Source organism: Tetrao urogallus (assembly GCF_951394365.1).
Source record: "Tetrao urogallus genome assembly, chromosome: 8".
Taxonomy (NCBI): domain Eukaryota; kingdom Metazoa; phylum Chordata; class Aves; order Galliformes; family Phasianidae; genus Tetrao; species Tetrao urogallus.
The window spans coordinates 4,062,940-4,083,089 of record NC_136821.1 but is presented as its reverse complement, the minus strand read 5'-3'; the positions used below and the strand labels follow the sequence as shown (position 1 = coordinate 4,083,089).

Here is a 20,150-nt window from a genome sequence, read left to right as displayed (position 1 = left end):
TCACAATGAAGGCAACAGAAGAGAGTGAAGTGATAGCACACTTTATTCATACCTCTTCTGATGATAATGTAACATGTAGAAGTGACCTAAAATTATATTTACCAAAATCTTTAATAGTCAAACTTAAACAACTAGTCTTTCAGAAAAGTTCTTGTTGTTCATTTGTACAACTGTGTGTGTAAGAACTTTCCTATTGATTTCAATGGAGATGTCTGAGAGTTGTAGCTTTCCAGTGAACGTAGTGATATCTGATATTACACATAGTAATAAAAATAATAATGGTCACTAAAGTACATAGAGGAGAGATCCATAATATATATACTTGTTTGCACATAGCTAAATCACTGTCTTTTCCTCCTGCTTTGACTGTTTGTTGCCATGCTTTAGATACATTTTCTTTTTTAGTGCTCATAAGAATATAACTTATTTTTGGTTTTAAATTAAGGACATTGTGATTGAAACAGATCACAGCTCCACTCTTTCTAACCAGCATTAAATTTTATTATCGATTGGCCTCTCTGACCAAGAAAAACTAGACTGTTTATTTCTGGAGATAGTTTATTCAACAGAGGTTATTTTAACCTCAGGTTATTAGCCCATCTGCAAAGTAATTTAGTGAGTGAAAATGCTGCTGAAATCCATATTCATGTTGCAGAAGATTTCATTGCAGCAGACACTTGTATCAATTTACAGCATAACTCCCTCCAACAACACTGATATAACATAATTGCTCTGACTGCAAAACACAAAGCAAGGACATGGAGTACTCAGGCTTTCACGTTAACCTTAGTTTACTCTCTTGCAATATCTCTGAGGAAAACAGTATGTAACAGGACAATGTTTAGGCCAGAATGAATTTCTAGGCTTTTTTCCTGAGTACTCTATGGGTTGAAGCAGTAGTCATTAGTCTCCATTGTGCAGAGCTCCATGGGTGCAGCAGAAGGGCTGGCATACTCAACCAGAACTGCTTGATCTGAATGATTTTGCATGCAGTTTTAATCAGGGGCTTTATATACAGTACCATACTCCTGGCTTGTGGGTGTTCACAGGCACCTCCTATCCTGTTGTGGTCAGAAATGCTGAGTTCCCCAAAAGAGAAGTTTTTGAGTTGCTTGCACACAGCAGAAGTGTTCGTCATCTTAAAATCCTGAGGGGGAGGGAGATGCATATCCTTACCCTTTTCTTCTACTGATTACAGAACCAGAGCAGTAAATGAACTCCAGTTTAAAGCAACACACTGTATGCACTTAAACACACAGGAGTTCAGCTTCTACCACTTCTTGCAGTCATAGAAATTAGAAAAGTAGTAAAATCCTCTGGGGTTCACCATTCCTTCCAGTAAAACTTCCACCAATGGATGTACTTTCTATTGGTTTTCTCACTTCAGTATGTGATGCTGTGGTAGTTTTCCTGAGGGAAACACTCTATAGCCCCCGCATCCTTCATCATCAAGAAACTATTTCCTTGTTCTTTGTCCATGCTTGAATTGCTTCTTTTCAGCTCATCGTATGCTTCTGAAATCACTCCGCTTTCTCTGTTGATTAAATAAAGCTGCCTTCGTTGTTCAAGTATTGGTGGACTCCATGTTGGTTGGTTTTTGTTTTGCAAGAAACCCATCTGACCCATCTTTATGAGGCTGTGTTGTTTGTGGGGAGGGTATTGGAGCAGCACATCTAGTTGTCCCATGAGTTACTGAGGAGGAAGCATTCCTAAGCTGTTGCCTGGCTAAGCAGAGTGAGCTACTACAACACTGGAAGTTTGTTTTTTTTCTTTCCCTGTTTGCTTTTACTAATAGTGATAATTTTACTTGATTGCTTCTTCCTTGCAAATAGTAACTCATAAAATTTCACAACGCTTTTGTAGAATTAAGTATCAATACTGTTCTGATCTGCTATTAGAATTTAGAAAAGTGAAGTTCTTCTCAGAGACCAGACAGGAAGTCTGAGGCAGAGCTGGGGAAAAAATCCAAACCCTCCTCTTCCAGTGGTTTAGCCACAAGAATATCTTTCTGCTTTGAATAATATATTTTTTTCTGCAAAGAATAATAATAATAAAAAGGAACAAAGGTACACTAGACCCTCAGTTTTAGAGGATTTGAACCATGGTAGTTTTATGGTTTGGCAAATGGAGACTGTAATTGCAATTCCAGTATGGAGAAATGGCTGAATTTTGACTGACTGCAAATTATCTGACCAGGATTTCTTACTTCAGTCCTTTTAACCTAAATAGATCCTTTTCCATCCATCTCAAAAGCATCCTGCAGAACACACATTATTTTTAGCCTTTAATAACAACATCAGAGAAATTTAGTTCTCTGTGTTTGGAAAACTGATTATGTGGTTGATGCTGCACTAGCCATTGCAACTTCTATTAGGCTGCCAATGCTATTTATTTTTCTTAAGGTAAAATGTCATAAGAATAACGGAGTAAGTTTAGTAACCTAGCCTATGAAGTCTAATCTAAATGACAAGGGTTTTGCCAAAACTGTTGCACAAAGTCTCTGAGAAGATGCTTAGATGGTAAATGAGGATTATTATACTGTGCTTTACACTAACTTCCCAGAACATAAATGATACAGGCAAAAACAAACAAACAAAAAAACCCTGCTCTTTGAATTATTTTCATCCATATGGAGGAACTGGGGAGGCAGAGCTATGTTGCTCAGGGATGCACGAACTGACATTGAAGTAGCGCTACATGAAGCTATCCTTATGTGTTGAGCTCTTTCTGGGTGTCACACATGTCCTTGAAGCTTTCATTTTTTAGAGCTAGAAATGATAATTTGTTTGGAGAAAGGAGATAGCTTGTCTTACAGACGCAATGTACGTTCTTGTCTACTTTCTGTCCTTTCCAGCTTCATCAGTTTCAATTTACAGTTGGAAAATCCACAAAGCATTATCTTGAAATGTGATGGCTTTTCATGAGGTTTTGAAAAGTAAGCAATTAAAAAACTCTGGTCAGTGTGTGTATGCATTTGTGTTTTGATCTATTGTATATTAGACATTTCTATTTTTTAACTAACTACATTTAAAATTAGGTATGCAGTGTAAGAACCTTATTTCTCAGTTAACATCTTGAGAATAATTATCTAATAGTACAAAGGAACAATGAACTCTTCTGAGTAATGCCAAAAGCTTCACAACAATAATCTTTTGCTTAAACTTGATCTATTCTTAATGTATAGGATCTTGTCCATTTGTGGAAAGTCAGGTCATATTCACAGTTAATTTTTTCTTTGCAGAAACCGGGATATAAACCTGAGTGTGTGGATTTGTGTGGTGCTCACATTGAGTGGACCCCAGAGAAATCCAGCAGAAAGAATGTCTTTCAGGTAAGAAGCAATACATGCATTTCATTGCTCATTTGAGTATAAACTCTGCTAAACTAAGAGGTAGGATTTATTTCCTTGGTTTTAAATAACTGGCGTCCGACTTAATGCAGCATTTTTCCTGCTAATATAGGAGTGTAACATTTTATCAAGCATTGGTTTACTATTTTTCTAAGGGAAGGATTTCTGATGACTGAGTTTCCTAAACACTTGAGAACCTGTTGATTTATTGATTAATGCTCTATATTCAATTTGTTTTTAAAACTTAGTAGGTAATTGCTTGGAGTTCAGGCCTAGAATCTTGACCCAAAGGACTTCCATAAACACAACTTCTTCAAACTGCTTATACAAGCATTGCTCCAACACAGTGTGGTTACTCTGTTTATTTTTATTGCTGTTCAGGGTGCTCAGACAGTGATGACCCAGGTTCATTTCTGAAGGGGGAGTGGAGCATGGTATAAGCTTGCTTCTGTCAAGGCCAACATAGAAATATATACATTTCTCATCGGTCTATCCTTCATTGATGGAAATAATGTTATTTAATTACTACATCTAAATCTGTTCAATTGAAAGGTAGGACCAAGGCCTTAGGAGATGAAAGAATTAGAAGAGTGTTATTGTAAGGTTAACACTCTGGGATCTAGAAGCCAAAAGAGTTTAATGTAACATTTTCAGTTTTTCAACATAATCCTGTTCCTATGAATATCACTAGAAACATTTCTTTTTGTTTCACTGGAAGTTGCATCAAGTCACATCAAAATATTATTCTCTATGAATTGAATTGTTTCCCATAGTTCTAAAATGAAGGGTTTTTTTAACAATCTAAACAATAAAGGGAAGAGAGACATAGAAGCAAACATGCTGGGGTCAAGATACTGTTAGTTATTGGATAGTCCTTCTGCATCATCACCAAGTGAAACTGTACCTGGCTCTGGGATTTAATCACTACACAAAGAAACCCCCAAGGGATCATACACATCTTGCTGAGAAGAAACCTCTTTGGCTCAGTTGGTGTTACAAAGAGTTTTTCAAGGTTTATTTTTCTAGACATCTTTTCCAAAGTGCATGCAATATTTAGAAATATTCCTCATTTCCAAGACAGAATTACGCTTCTATACCCCCCACATCCTTCAGGTTGTCTTGAAATAACACTTAAAGGTTTGTCATTTCCTAGGTATTTTTAGAATAAATATTTTGGTTTTGCTGTCAATCCTCAGCTTTTTCACTTCCAGAGTGATTAAGTATAACCTTAGCCTTCAGTCCTGAAACCCCCCGAGCACACTGACAAGTCTTCTGAGCTTCTAGGGTTTATTTCTCTTTTTGCATTAAGCAAAACTTCTGTTTGAAAATGCATATTGAAGTGGTGATTCTTTTAAGCTAATACTTTTCCAATGCAAAGACAAATGAAGATCTGTTATTGATTTATCCAACCTAGTTGTGTGAAGACTTTGCAATATATTTTCTTCTCACTTCTCTTAGTGTGAGGTGTAACTCCACTGAATCAGAATAATGTGAGAAAGGAAATTCATGTGCTACTGTTTGAACCCATTAAAACATGTCTTCGTCAAGCCAATAAGTGAGTGGGAGAGACATTAAGAAGTAAAAGCATGAGAGGAAGGACATATGTTAAGACACATTTTGAAAAGGGATGGGGCATTGTTTAGACAGAGAGCTACAAGAAGATTATGCCAGATGGTAAGAGTGAAAGAGGAGAAGGCTTTGGCATCAGTAGTGGTGACATTTTGGGAAAGGAAAGGACTGAAGGAGACTGGTGCTACATGAGCAGAGAGAGTGGGAAGGGGACGAGAGAGAGGAAAAACTATTTATGAGATAGTCTGGAAGAAATCCAAGGCGAGTTTGAAAGTGAAGAGGTCAGTTTGTACCTGGATAATGAATTTTTCAGAAAAAGCTTCTGATGCTCTACCTATTCCTAACGAATAGGAATAATATTGATAATGTACGTCAACATTCATAATTTGTTCAAATGAAAAGAATGTGGACAGTTTTGTTGTTGTGGTTTGTTTCTTTCCAACCTAAATATAGATGCATAGCATTAATATTTGATTAAATACATTAACTGACTAACTATGAGATGTTCAGAAATAAGTATAATTTTATCTCCAGAGTGAGGTTGTTTTTTGCTTCATTACTTTCTGAACAATAAAACGTTATTTTCTGTTTCAAACAGAGAAATGTTGCTTTCTGCTAATGTGTTGCACTAGACGTAGGTGCAAAACTTTGAGTTTGATTTAGCCTGGGTGCTCAATTTGAGTTCATGAATTATAGATTAGAAATAGGAAATGAGTACTGTGATTTTGGCTTGAAGAAAAAGAAGGAAATCTTGAATTTAAAATTTAAGCCCATGACAGTTAATGGATGGTAACAAGAAGATGGAGTATAGGGGTATCATAAAGAAAATTAATTGGAAACATGATCGATGCAGGGGAAAAAAAGGGGAAACTGCAAGTAAATGAAATTCAGATAGGAAGATTTGGGTTTCTGGTCTTGATCATGAGGTTTTCAGCAGTGTTACTCTATTCGTTTTAATTGAGCTACTCCCTGTTTAACAGGATAAATCTGATCTGCCTCTCATACTATCTAATTTGTGCATGCATTCTATTTCTGTTCCTGATGAACATATTAGGGTTTTTACAAGTATTCCTCGAGAGCAACCAAAAATATGCATGTCATAAAATATAACCTTCTGATTTTTACTTCATTTATTTAATTGATGATCTAGCTAGCACCAAGGAAAAGAACTGGCTAGAAACAGCATTACATGTAGCAGTTTGCAGTGAGATACTATGCTGTTTGTTCTCACTGGCTGAATGACGTGATACACTAGGTCTTCATCAGAGGAGTGGTGAATAAAAGAAGATTTATGTTCAAATCACATGCTTTAAATATTTCTGCTAAGTGCTAGTTTGCTCTTTGGTGTTTAGCCTGAAATTTAAAGCACTGAGGATTAAAAGGATTACAACATAATCTTAAATAATCCTAAGTGTCATTTACAGAGAGATGGTTGTAATAACTAAATAAAACCATGTTAAGGGATGGCAGTGTTGTCAGTCAGCAACTGGAACAGAAACAGCACCTATGTCACTCTGGCATTCTCCTCTTTCCTGTATTTGGTTTAATTTTATATTGGTTAGTTGCCTTTCAATAAAAGTTACCAAAGAAGAAATTAATGCAATGAGTACTATGCAATGCAATCAGTACTAATAAGGTAGGTGAAGCATCACAAACTGGATAAGTTTGTAGCATTTCTCCATATTCATTGTTTTTTGCTTCTAGTAAATTTTTCCACTGGAGTTTATTCCTCCCCTTACCTTACTCACCCTTGGATCTAAATCAAGCAGCCCTTTTAATTTCAAATTCAGCCCAGACATAGAAGATGTACTCTTGACCTCTGGCTTCAAAATCCTCAAGCTTCATTAGCACAAAATCTTGTGGCTGCAGACTATTTCCTTGAAGAGGTTTTGGATGATTTCTTTTGGATGATTCAAAAACGAAAAGGAGAAATAGGAGAGAGGTGAAGGGTGCAGTGAAAGGTTGTGAACAACATGCTTACGGATCATTGATATTGTTTTGTCCTCTTAATAGCACTAATCATTTAACTAAGACTTTTTTTTTTTTAATTAAGTTTGTTTAGTGATTTTTCTTTTTTTTTTTTCTTTTTTTCCCCCCCTGTTTACCAAGGTCATTTTTAAGGAATATTTCATATGTATAGCTTCTGAAGTTGGATACACTGGCTCTTCTCATGTGTCTTGGTGTGATTTTTTTTTTTTTTTATTTTTATGAACTTCAGCTATAAGGAGCCATTTGTTCACATGCAACTAAGAGTTATAAATGCATTTTATGAATAGGAAAACCTGTGTTTACAACAAGCTTACAGTATTTCAACAGTGAGACAGCTGAAAGTACAACTATACCTATGCATGATATGAAAGAATTTATCTTGCAGCTGTTTCACATATAATAACATTTATGGCACTGATCTAGAGTAACTGTCTTGGCCTTGAAGCTACTCCAGCTTTGTCCATAAACATAATCTGAATTATAAGCTATTTTGTTCTACATACTGTGGGATCAGTATAGGATCTGAATGCTTGCCAGTGATGTTTGAAGTCTTCACTTTTTGCCATGGGAGGGATCACTTTCTGTTCCATGATCTTTCAAAAGGAATTACTGACAATGCATTGTGGAGGAATTTGGATTGTTATTGGTGTTTGGATTTCTTTTTACGATTTTAAATGCAAATGCTTCATAAAGGAAGCTGATTTAAGATGGATGTGAAGTTTCTGGTGGTCCTTATCACCAGCTGGAGCCTACTTCCCCGTCCAAAGTGTCTCTAGAGAATTCTACCTTCTAAGCCTGAGAATGCTCTTGTCTGCAGCTCATATAAGATGTACAGTAACCTTTGTTGACATTGAATTAGATGTGCTTTAGATGGACCTGCTGCTGTTTTACAAAAATATCAACCCTACAAAGCTGTAGAGCATTTTGTCCCCTTCTGGAGCTTTCTGCTATGACTGAGGTTTAATTTCAGTAACAGGGGCCTGAATATATAATTGCTTAATTAAAAAACTGAGCTGCATCACTCAGTTATTAGCTGGTATCAGCAAGAGATGTTTTAAACAACAAACTTACAATAAATTTACAATTAGTTTTGGAAAAAGAAAAAAAGAAATGGTCTTAATAATTTTGCTGATGTTCAAGTGCATGTATTTATGTAGGAATTGTAAGGTATTTTAGTGGGATAGCTGAGAAATCTTCATGTGGCAGTATAAGAGTATTTCTGTATTCTTTCTTGCTATTGTGTCAATACTGACTTGCTTTACTGACCTGCCAGTAAAACGTAATGGTTGGATGTAGGCAATTTTTCTGTCTTCTTATATATGGTCTACCTTATTTTGTAATCAAAAGAATGCGTTTTTTTTTCTTGAACATAATTGTCTTTATTCATTATGTTTTTCTTTTGAAAGCCGCATAATATTTCCTATATTTGACATATATGCAGCCAAAGAGCAGAATGAGAGGTGTGGATAGTGGACACTAAATACATATGTTTATACTAATTTTGGAATTTTGGAACCTCTTACTCTACTTTTACAATTGAGAATTTCCATTGACTTTTTTTGAATTTCTTATTTGCTTTTTTTTTTTTTTTTTTTTTAAAGAGAGTCTTTATTAATATCTACTGATTGCCTTCTTCTCATTTCTTTAAGCCAGAAGTTACAAATGAAACCAGGTTCTCTGTAGTTTGTTGTGCTGCTTCCTTGAGGTTTCAAATTTGGTGTGTCATACAGTTCACAGCACAGTCTTTCTTAATGTAATCTGTTCTCATAGCATGGAAACTGATCAGGATCTTAGGGAAGTAATGACAGAAGAGCTATTTTTTCTCTGCATTCCTTTATGCTTAGTTCTTATTGTTCACTGAAAAAAAGATAAGTTAAACAGCACATAACACATGAAAAAAAATAATAGTAACCTTTTTCTTGGGGAAAGTTTTGGAGACAATATGAAATTGCACACAGTATGTGTTGTAAACATTATACATTTGCCTCCTGGAGATTTTAGCATGACATTTTGAGGTGATAAAGAGGAGAGACATTTAGATACCTGGGAAAGTTGTGTGGGTTTTCTTGTTTTTTTTTCCCCTAAGAAAAGGGCAGATTTAATGGTAATTGGTTTACCTGTGCTGACAGTAGCTGTTCCTGAGGAGTTATTACTGGTTATTAAAAAGCATAAAAATTAGATGCTGGGTGTGAGGGAAAAAGATTCTCATCTAGTCCACTGTAAGGAATGGACTTGAAACTGGGCATCCTGTGTATGTTATGGGACACCCACTTTCATCCTAGTTTCGGAAGTGCTAGATGAGAAATTATCAGGCTTTAATCATGCTTTCCTTCTCTCAGCGGTTTTTCTTTCAGATTTTTTGTTCCCCACGTTACTCCAAAGTGGATTTTGAGAGGTAAGCAGCTCAGGTTGCTTTGTAAACACAAGCGGTTCAAGTATTAATAAAGCTACACAATTACCACCAATAAGCAGGTGATTAAAACAAGAGGGATGTATTCAGCAGTCCTATAATACAAGCAGTGACAACAAAGATTTATACATAAACTGGAACACCCTGGATTTCATGCATAGAAAACCAGTGGAAAGAAGCTGAAACGCTCTGGCACCTTAAGAACATTTTTGCATTTTCTGTATCACATGGATGTTGGTGTTTTACACGTCCAATAGTTTATAAGAAAGCAGACAACATTTCAGCAGGGCACAAAGTAGAAAGAGACTGGTCTGACAACTGTATGCATTTAAAGGGCTCTGGGAAATGTAGTCTCTTTAAAGGGAGATTGATGGAAGGAACAGCCAAGCAGTGCTTTCTGTTCATGAAAGTGGGTACTGAGCAGGTAAAATATCATGGCTACAAAACTATAGCTAAAGTATTCTTCTCATTTCTATGCTTCCTGTTTCTACTTTTGGATAAGACAAAACTTTCACTAGTTTCAGCAAAGGTCTTATATATTTTGCGACTACAGTCAGGACAGGCAAATCTTTGTCTTTCTACTTCACGTAATCTTTTATTAAAAATAATAAGTTCTATTCACTACCTTGTTAAAGATGTAAAAAATTTATTCCTGATACAAAATAGTGAAGGCTGCTTCTAATACATTTGCTTTTCCAGGTTGTAGCTGGCTATTTTCAAAAACAATTCAAAATTCTTAATAAAACTTTAGTTATTACTCAGGTGATTAGCAATTAAATATAATTTTAGCTGTACAGTTGTATTTTTTTTTCTTCTCCTTTGTAATTGCCTTGTTAAATTTCTTGAAAATTTCACTATGTTGGAAAAAATTCACTTGAGAAATGTAACTTGAACAGCTCTCAGAGGTATTGACAAGGCAAAAGAAAATTTGGGTGGAGACAGAGCTGCTATTGGTAGTGTTGATTGCTTTTGCCATAGTACTCACTGAAAGCAATGAAAAATCAGGGACAACCAGCTCCTATAGCACACTGGGACTCGAGGTGTCTCTTAAGACATGGAGAGTTCCAAAATCAGAATGGAAAGCATGCCTGCTTTCTGTGAAAATCGGACTGATTAAAAAAAGAAAAGAAAAAAATAGAAAGCAGAACATACATTTTCCAAATCTGACATCGTGTACTGGGATGTGTCTGCCAAAAATGATTATAATAATAGCTCACTGCACTTTTTTAAGAGGCCATCTTTTGACGGATGTAAGCACTGATATGTGAGAGGTATGAGTGTCTGTGTATGCTCATACACATGTGCTTCTTAAGAAATTATGTGAATCACTTAGCTCTTGACAGCTACGTGGCAGCTTTCAGAAGTGCAGATGTTATTTGTCCATCAGAAAAGAAAATATTTATTTCAAGCCACAGGCATTTTCTGCATTGCAAAACTAAAACATAACAGCAGTTAATGCTTAATGTGTGTGTGTAATAATTTAGGGCCAGAAGTACTGCTGAGCAGAATGGCCTGGACAAACGTGAGCTCACAAGAAGCACCTTGTGCACTGGATAATGGGCTGAACTGTGCTGCTTTTTTTTCCCCCCAGCCAGAGAAGCGAGGCAGCTTGTAAGTGAAATGGCAGCAGGCTGCAGCCTCTTGCTGCATTATTCATAAACATATTGCTGCCATCTCGTGGGCAGCACACAAGCTGGCCTGGCCTGGCGGGCAGAGCTGTGGGCCTTACAGGAGGCATGGTGGGCAGTAGTAGCATGAGGACTGTGAGGCAGCACGGTGAGGGTCTTGCAGGTGGCATTAAGGCCAGTGGTGCCAGGCACTTCATTGCTGTGGAAAGGAGCAGCTTTTAAGCATCTTTTGAGGGAAGAATCAGTGCCTGCCTGAATAGTTTGTGTTTTAGCTGGTTGTTAAATGAGGTGATATCTGGTATAGGAAGGAGTAGCACTGCTGATAATCTCCAAATTATGCATGCAGTGGTAGTTTAATAGAATCATAGAAACATTAATATTGGAAAAGACCTCTAAGATCACCTAGTCCAACCGTTAGCCCGTCCCCACCATGCCCCTACATCACTCTGTGTCACATCTGCCCTTATGTTTAAAAACAGTGGTTACGTTCTGATTCAGAAGTAGTAAATAGCTTCCTAAGGATGGGTTTGTTCAAGGTAAAGAATATAATGTGAATTAATTACTATGGATACCCAATCTGCTCACCTCAATAAACCCCTTACCTTAGCTCTAGCCTTTGATGCCACTCTCTGTGTAGTCACATCATTTTCATAGAGCTGGCAATCAACAGAGGTAGTGCAGAAAGGTGAAAGGATTCTGAATTTCCTTATTCTTTAGTGCTTGAGGTTTTCTCTACTTTCCAGAACAAAAAGAACAGCTGAATTATTTTTAAAAGCATTGTGATTTTTTTTCAGCCTTCTTAATGTAAGTTAATATTAAAGAAAAAAGTCTTGATATGTACCCAAATACTGCACACGTTCTCTTAATTTATCAAACTCTTGAAAAACAAAGAGAAAAATGAATCCTAAATGAACTCACTCAGAGATAATCAAATCTGACTTGTTTACATGTTTGGTGCTGGTATTTTTGTATTCAGCCACTACATTTTTAAAAATCTTGGCTAAGTCACTTTACTCCATTTTTGTGTTTCTCTTTAATGAGTGAGGCAGATATTTCAAGTTGGCTGGGCAGGCGAGCCTTGGCTGTCCTCTCTCTGAAAGACAGCACCTCGCATTTGTGTGCAGAGGGATGCCAGAGGATATGATAGGGATTCACATTTTTGTGTGGGAGTGATTTGTATGGCTGACATTGTTTGGGAGGACGATGGTTTGGGATGTTTCAGGATATTAAATGGACAATGGCAGGCAATTTGAATGCCATAGGAGAACTGCAAATAGTGACCTGCCCTCTCTGTTAGAAAATACACCTCTGTGTTTTCAGCAGAGCAGTCATTCTTAGCCTGTGATTCACAGATCGTTGATGGGATGGGGAGACTTCTTGAAATGGTAATACAAGCGTCATCAACCTGAGAGAAGGAAAACCCCGAAGGGCATTTTCGACAAGGAACCCTTGCTTTTCAAACCTCCTCGAATTCATTCATTTGAAAGATACTCGTCCAAATGGTCCCACTTATAGGGTATTTTTATTTGTATTATCAGAGTTATTAAAACTTGAGTCTGAGTCTAGGGGCTGAATTACTTGAATTCTGGCATGATTTCTTTTTTTATTTTTTAATTTTAATTTTTTTTTCTTTGCATTGCTTTATCTCCAATTTGGAGTGGGTAAATTCCTAGCAATTTTATGTATTTACATCTGTAATTGCATCTGTAATACAGGGTGACCCGAGAAGCTCAGGAAATATTTCTTTGGCAAACAAAGTTGCAAAGATATGATTTACTTATTACTTCATTTAAATATACAATATCTAACTTAAGCTAACAGATAACACTTAAAATCCACAGCACTTCAATCAATCTTCCCTTTTTTAATTTTTCTTTTCACAGTCATGATTGCTATAAATACATTATTGTTTAAAATTTTAACACTTGCAGTCAAGGGACCTCTTAAGTCAGTTTGCAGGTAAACTTTTACAGGTTGAACTTTAATTCTTCAGAATGACAGGCACACTTTTTTTTTTTTAATGAATATTTGTGTAGGAGTATGTTTTAATTTAAAGAAATAAGATCTAATTACTAAGATTCTCTAAAGTAAGAAAATTATTATTTTCTATTATTTGTACAGTCATCACTAGGTGGAGGCATACTTTACATATTCTATTGAAAGTGTCATCTGGTATGGGCTGAGATGAATTGCATTGATACTGCATAGTTCAGTGAAATATTTTTAACCTGAACTGTTGAAATAATGTGTTACCACTCAGACAGACTAAGCAGATTAGCACTTTGACCACTTCTACTGCTCAAAAACAATGAAAATTGGGTATTTTTTAATTGTGAGCCATACCGTGCCACGAATGTCTTGGATCTCTTGAATTAATTTTGGAACAAGCACATTGTTACGATGTGATAAAATTAAAAGGAGACACAAAGCATGGAGCATGATATTGGAATAACTCATATTTATCAGTTTTAATACCCCATGCTGCAGTATCTATATTAATGAAGGATGAACTGCTTATCTTTTTGCCTGTCTTTTAATCATTTTGGCCTTGTCCAGTCCCAGCCCAATACTTTGTCGTGGTACAGAGCCATCAGCTGAAATGCTCACTTCAGCTAGACTCTTCATGTTTATTCCAGGGATAGGAGTTATGCAGTTGGGCACATATAAGCAGGACCATGCTCCTGTGTTTCAGAGCAGATAGGGCAAAGCCTGTGCAAGGTTGTCCACGTCTAGCACAGCCCAAGTTGAGTGTTTAGGAGCTGCATGTGCAAAGTCTTGGGTGTGAATATGGGTGTCAGAGACAAGAGCTGTCTCTTTCTCCGTGCTTTGAATACTTTATTATGGCTCCCAACAGCTTACAATAACCATTGGCTTTTATTATGGAGAAAGGAAGGTCGTGATGCTCAGATTATAAATGGACTCCTGTCTATTGGAGTAAGGCATCCTGAGGAAAGTGAGGGAAGTGTGGGTTTACACCTGTCATTGTAATGAGCTTTGGAGAAAGGCATTGTGACTGCTGTAAGAAATTTCCTGTGCTTCGTTGCCCCAGGGTGGCACAGTGGTCACAACAGTGACCTCAAGTTTTGTCACCAGCCTCAGGCTGCTGTATCCCTATGGGTAGTGGCTCTGCCCTCCTTTGGGCCTGTCAGCAACTTGCACCCAGGGTAATGTGCTTCTGTCACCTCTTCCTTAGAGCCAAGAAAACACTGAAATGGAGCTGAAATGTACACCTTTTTCTTTCTTTCTTTCCTTCTTTCTTTCTTTTTTTTCCCCCACTCTCTTTATTTTTAATGACTTGGATTTGGAATCACACTTTTAATAATTACATTCATGATCTAAAATTAAATAAATTAAATAAACATTTTGTTTAGTGTTCAGAGAATTGCCAAACAGTGTACAAGGAAGGGATGTCCAGCAATTTATCAGGCTGTAGAATATAAATATAGCAATATTTTGAAATGCATTGGTTGTAGATTTGTTTTGATATACGGAATGTAAATAATCAGTTTTGATTCTTCTGTTTCAAATGGTGTTTTTTGTAACTAAGGCTCTTGAATAAACATTCCTCATATCAAGCTGTTTCTCATGGGAAATTCTGTAGTGGCATTTGATAAATGCACACCTGAAAAAAAAGCTGGAAAATTCTGTCAGACAAACTGATGGGAATTCCCAGATTCGGAAATGAAAGTTCTGCAGGAAAGCAACGACACTGTGGTATGGCTAAAGCTGCTGTTGGTGTGAAAAGGAACATGTTTTCACCATTGCTTACATTTTATTATAGTTTTCATGGACATTATGGTAACAAGTAATCTACATAATCAGAAAAAAAGTGCAAAGTGAGGAGTAAGACAGACTAATCTGTATTGGAACGTAAAATAGACTTTACTCAAGTAGGAAAGTGTGAAGAAAAATGGTAAAATTGAATGTAAACCAAGAAATGGGGAAAGTAAATGTGGGAATGAAGAGCTGTGTAGGGAGTAGAAACAATGTCATAGAAGATCAAAGGAAGGGAGGCCAATTTTTTTCAAGTATTAAGTAATAACTGAGAAATAGCAAGATGGAGGATTGGAATGATGGGTCAGAATATCACAAATTAGATCAGAAAAACATATACGTAACTGTGAAGGAGACTTACAATTTGTTTTCCTTTTTTTTCCTTTTTTTTTTTTTTTTTTTTAATTTTAGGGATCCATTATATCTCCATCTCCTGGTGTTTCAGGAATCTTTAATAATTACAAGTCTTATTTTCATTCTCTCTCCTGCACACACACTCCGTCTCGCTCCCCCTTCCAGGCAACACTTCTCCACTTGCGCAGATTTGAGGGGGTAGAAGGATCTCAGGGGTTCTTTGCAAGATGCTTCTTTCCCACCGCAGAGTGTGGCATTGCCAGAACTCTTCAGGGGACTCTCTGCCAGCTATCCTTAAAGCTTGCAAAGGAGTGGGAGAGGATTTGCATACTGCCCAAGCAGGGCCAGATATTTACCCCCTCCCTCTCTGCTGAATAGTGCTTAATTGAGTAAATAATGACACTGAATTAATTGCAGGATTTTCAGAGTAGGTGCTGTGCTATGTCAGGCTGTTAGGGACTGATTCTGTCCTTCCCTCCCCCCCCGCCTCCCCTCCTCAGATGCTCCTTTTTTTAAATCCAAACCTGGTTTTCTCTTCACCTGTATTTTTTCCTTCTAATTTTACTTTCCTCTGGTCTTGTTTTGTTTTCTGTTACACTCCGTTTTACATTTTTGTATTTTAATAACATATTTTAAGTCATTTTTCTCCTGTTCTCAATGTGATGACAGTATATCCTGATGGAAAGATAATAATGCCCAAGGAGGTTTTCTTTTATGAATTCTGCTTGTGTTACTTTCACATGCACAAATATATCATCTTGATTTCTAGCTCTGGGTCATTTCATTGCTCTTGTATGTCTTGCTACGGGATGTTTCCTGTAATTAAAAGATTAGGTTAAATAGATTATTTGTGCTGCCCTGTCTACATAAATGTTCTTTTTCTATGCCTCTAGATACTGGCTTTTGTGTTTTAAGGCAATGTTGTGGTACATGAAGTTGCATCATGTCTCCTTTGTCTTTAAGCTGCTGACTTAGTGGTAAGAGAAGCAATCAAACAAGACATTTACTGCCAGAGCCTCATAGGGTCAGTGAATTAACAGGTGCCAATAAGTTCTAAAGAAGTGTTTTAATCGTTTCTGAAGTATTTAATTAATGGACTTTTTTGAGGAGTGGTGACTGAGCAGACATAAGGCTGATAAATATTTAATGCTCGTAGCTAGGGAACTCTTTTTCCTTTTCATGTAATTTGAGGTGTTTGCTAATGGAAAACAAACTAAATTGTTGTGTAGCATGCAATCAGTGAAAGCTGCTATTAGATTGTCCAAGATTTGAATACCTACCAGGAATTTATCTATACGTGCTGTAATATTTTTGTGTTTAGAGTCTATCTTGTTTAAACAGAATTTTAGAGTTAGGTCTCTTGCAGGAAGCATTAACCTATGTATTACTGGCTGCATAAATGTGCAGTTCAGAGGCAGTTGGGCAAGCTTCTAAGATGAAGATTCTTTCTGAGAACATTGGACCTTAATTGAGGTGCAAATTTGTCATGCTTCTCTCATGTCTGTTGACAAAGATTTCTTCTCTTAGACAAGAAATGGGTTACATTGGGTATTGAAGGCAAATCCTTCAGCAAAAGGAGCCTGTTACAATGCAAAAGCCCTGTAGCCACATTCACAGTAAGATCTGTTCCTCATAGAGCACCTCAACTCAACACTGGGACTCCTTAGCACAGCTCAGGTTTGCACTAGAAAGCCAACAGACTTCCTGAGGACATGGACAAAGATAACGTAGATCCATATATATGGAAGATTATTTATGACATTGAAACCATTGCTGGTCTATTTAATATGCTAAATCTAAAGCATCAATGATGATACTGAGATTTAAACTATACGATGAGCTCTTACAATACTTGAATGCTCCCCTAAATGGGGGCCAGTGCTGTAATTCTTCATTCACGCAAATAAATACTCATCCTTTTAGTTTCTGATTCATTTAAATATCTATGTTAGTATTTATGTACTATATCAAGTAGTCTCTATGAACACAGTGACTTGAGGTGTGTGCATAGTAGTTTTCTTGGATTGTCACAACTGCAGTAACGTGTTTGTTTTACTGGACACTAGATAAAAGATTCCTATTGGGCTTGCTTGTGTTTGTAGTACTCACGACACTTACATTAAAAAATAATAGCAGTAATGCCATAACGATGTATAACAATACTTTTTACTTGCTTCTTATGATAGCCTGTTTTCCTTCACTTTAGAGGAACGTTTCCATTCCTGTTTTTTTCCCAAATCCTGAGTCCTTACTCTTTAGTAAAAGAGCTATTTCTTTGCCTCTCTGTATCTTTCTTCATTCGCTTACTATCTGCAAACCTTTTACAGTGCAGTATGTGATGTATCCATTTATTATCTCTGGGGATGGTTAGTGTACTAGGCTGAGTTTGAAGTCATCCACATTTTCTTTCAATCTCTGTAGTGCACAGAGAAGAACGTGCTTGTAATCAGTCAAGTCAAAATAATTGGAAATAGAAATAATAATATAACAATGGTCAACGCGTTTGTTAGCTCAGCTGCAATGGCTTTGGTTTTCTGCTTAACTCAATGAATGTGTACATGGCATATAGAGGAAAACAGTCCTTTCTATGAATTTGATCTATGCAAAACTGATAATGCTGTTATTGTAAATATAGATTATATCTGCCAGTGTAATTAAAAATACACATCTGCCCTCTTTGAGAATGATGTTTAGTTTTGGGTTTTTTGATTTTTGTCTTCTAGAGACAACTGTGCCAATCTGAGTAAATCAGACAGTAACTTCACTTGGACAGACACTCACTTTGTTACTTTTTGTTCATAAATGCAGTTAACAAGTTCTTTTGTACTTCTTTGAGTGTTAATTGATGTAAACAAAGTCTGCATTTTATCTAATCCCACTGAAGCTTGTTAAAATTAGAGATGTGCCAAATTATTCCAAAGCAGGTTGTAAAGTAAGTGAACCATTAGATCTACTGGCTCACAAATGGCATAGTCAATGTGCGTTCTGTTTGCTTCCTTTTCAGGGTCTGTTTATGTCAGAACTTTCAAATCACAGTTTTTTGCATCTTTAATATTGTGTTTAGTTAATCTGTAAGGCAGAAGTATGAAACAGGCAGCAGGGCTGAGCATGACTGAAACTATTTCTAAAAAAGTCTGTGTATCTGCTCCTAATTGAGTTTACCTAGATAGAAGCCAGCTCTGTTACTTTTTATATCCAGCATTTTCTTATCACTGAGATGCCCATTTGTTAGCACTTTTTCTTTGCAGGATTTGTAATTTGCAAAATTAGTTATTACTGTGCTGTTTGTTTTTTTTTTTTAGTTATGGTGACCTAATGTACAAGGCATTGTTCTAGACTAAGCTAATCACTGGGGCACAGGGTTAGCCTTAAGACATCAGCTCTGTGATACAGTTAATGGGATTGCACGTGTTGGAGTTGCAGCTGAAATGGTTTAGTTTGGTTTGGAGCCTGGAGAACAGTTCTACACTCAAATCTGGATGTGTGATAGCCTTATAGTTAAGTTCACCTCACCTAACTTCTGTATGGATAGAACTGTGGTCAGAACAGTCAGCAGATCAATATGAACCTCAAAATCAAATACTATCAATATAAGTCAATTAAGTACTAATTTCACCTGCTGTTCTGGATTAGTGATTCAGTAACTTATCTGTGCTGTATGTTGCATTGCCTTTGCTAGTCTTCTGTAAGTCCTTTAAAGCTGGGCATGCTGGCTCTTGGTATGTATGAAAAACAAAAAAATCTGAAAGATCAGTATATAAAGATGCTTTTCTATCTTTCAAAATTTTCTCCTTTTTTTTCTTTTTTTTTTCTAGCTGCCAGCACCATAGCATCTAATCTTTCTAGCAAACAGGTGGCTCTTGCAGCATGCTTTACAATCAGTCAGACTTTGGCTCAGTCTAATTTGCTTAATCATATTAATTAATTACTTTTGTAAATGTCAGAAAAGTTAAGCACACATTTTACTTTTAAAAAAGATTTTTGAAGATCTTTCTAGTAAATATGCAACTTTGAAATATCTCAAGTATTTTTACTGAAATTCAGAGTGGATTTACTGTATGCATTACAAGTGAAACATTCAACTTCCTCAGTCTTCTTTCACATAGCAGACAGACTTAAATAGCTATGAATCGATTTTGTATTTTATGTCAGCTTAATCAAATGATGCCAACTAATTTGAGTTTATGACCTGTACTGCAAGTCACCTAGTTTATTCTGTAGCTGCAATGTTGCGTTGTTGGGTTCAGTGTATTCTTCAGGGAAGGAAAAGTCTTGAATGTCAGGCAAAACTTTTAGCATAAAAATGATTGGGTTTCACACAAGTGCCTTTTATTTCTAAACGAAGTTTTTATTGCTTTGTAGAGGTTTTTTTAATTATTATTATTTGTTTTTTTTTTTTTTTTTTTTTCCCCCTTTAAATACTGGCAACCCCAAATGCAATTTGAGAGTAAGAAGTTAAGAAGATTCTACCTCACCTAAAATGGAACTCATAGTTATTGTGAGCAATTTATGCTATTTGTTAACAAAATTTTGACATTGTATTCTTGTTTTTATTCATAATATTAATGGAAGGTTGAAAACAGCCACAATACAAAGGTTGATAGTTTTTTACAATACTGTTTTTGTGCTTCTCCATCATATCTGTATTTAGATAATATGCAGTTGTCTAGTAAGAAATAGATCAAAGCATAGGTGATGTTTTGAGTGACTGTGGTTCTGAAGATAAAAATACTGAGGTTGTACAGAAGTCTGCAGTCACTGAGTTGTAGCAAACCTAGGTGAAATGAAGGGAAAATAATTGTTCCTACCCCAGGAAGCCTTGGGGGAATCACTTGAAATGAAGCCTAATTGACTAACAAATCTACAAATGGTGCCTTTCCTTACATCTGACCATTTTGTGCACTTATCATAATTTCTTTCTGCTAAAACATTTTTGGACTAATGGCATCTGATGCATTCAGTTTCCATTGACAGTCTGGGTGTAGACAGTGCTCCAGATGTGCACTGTAACATCACTGTCCTGCAGCAATAAGTCCTTCTGTTCCCATCTGTAACAATATTTAACTTTGAGTAGGAC

At 36.4% G+C, this 20,150-nt stretch overlaps 1 protein-coding gene across 1 annotated transcript in view; it reads left to right on the top strand.

The window, feature by feature from the left end:
* Positions 1-20,150, top strand: part of ARHGAP15 (Rho GTPase activating protein 15) — a gene marked incomplete at its 3' end in the record, with an annotated part of 300,587 nt that overhangs the window by 39,924 nt on the left and 240,513 nt on the right. The window contains exon 5 of the mRNA XM_079539012.1: positions 3,242-3,331. Within this exon, the coding sequence (XP_079395138.1) occupies positions 3,242-3,331 (90 nt within the window). The remainder of the gene's footprint in view (positions 1-3,241; positions 3,332-20,150) is intronic.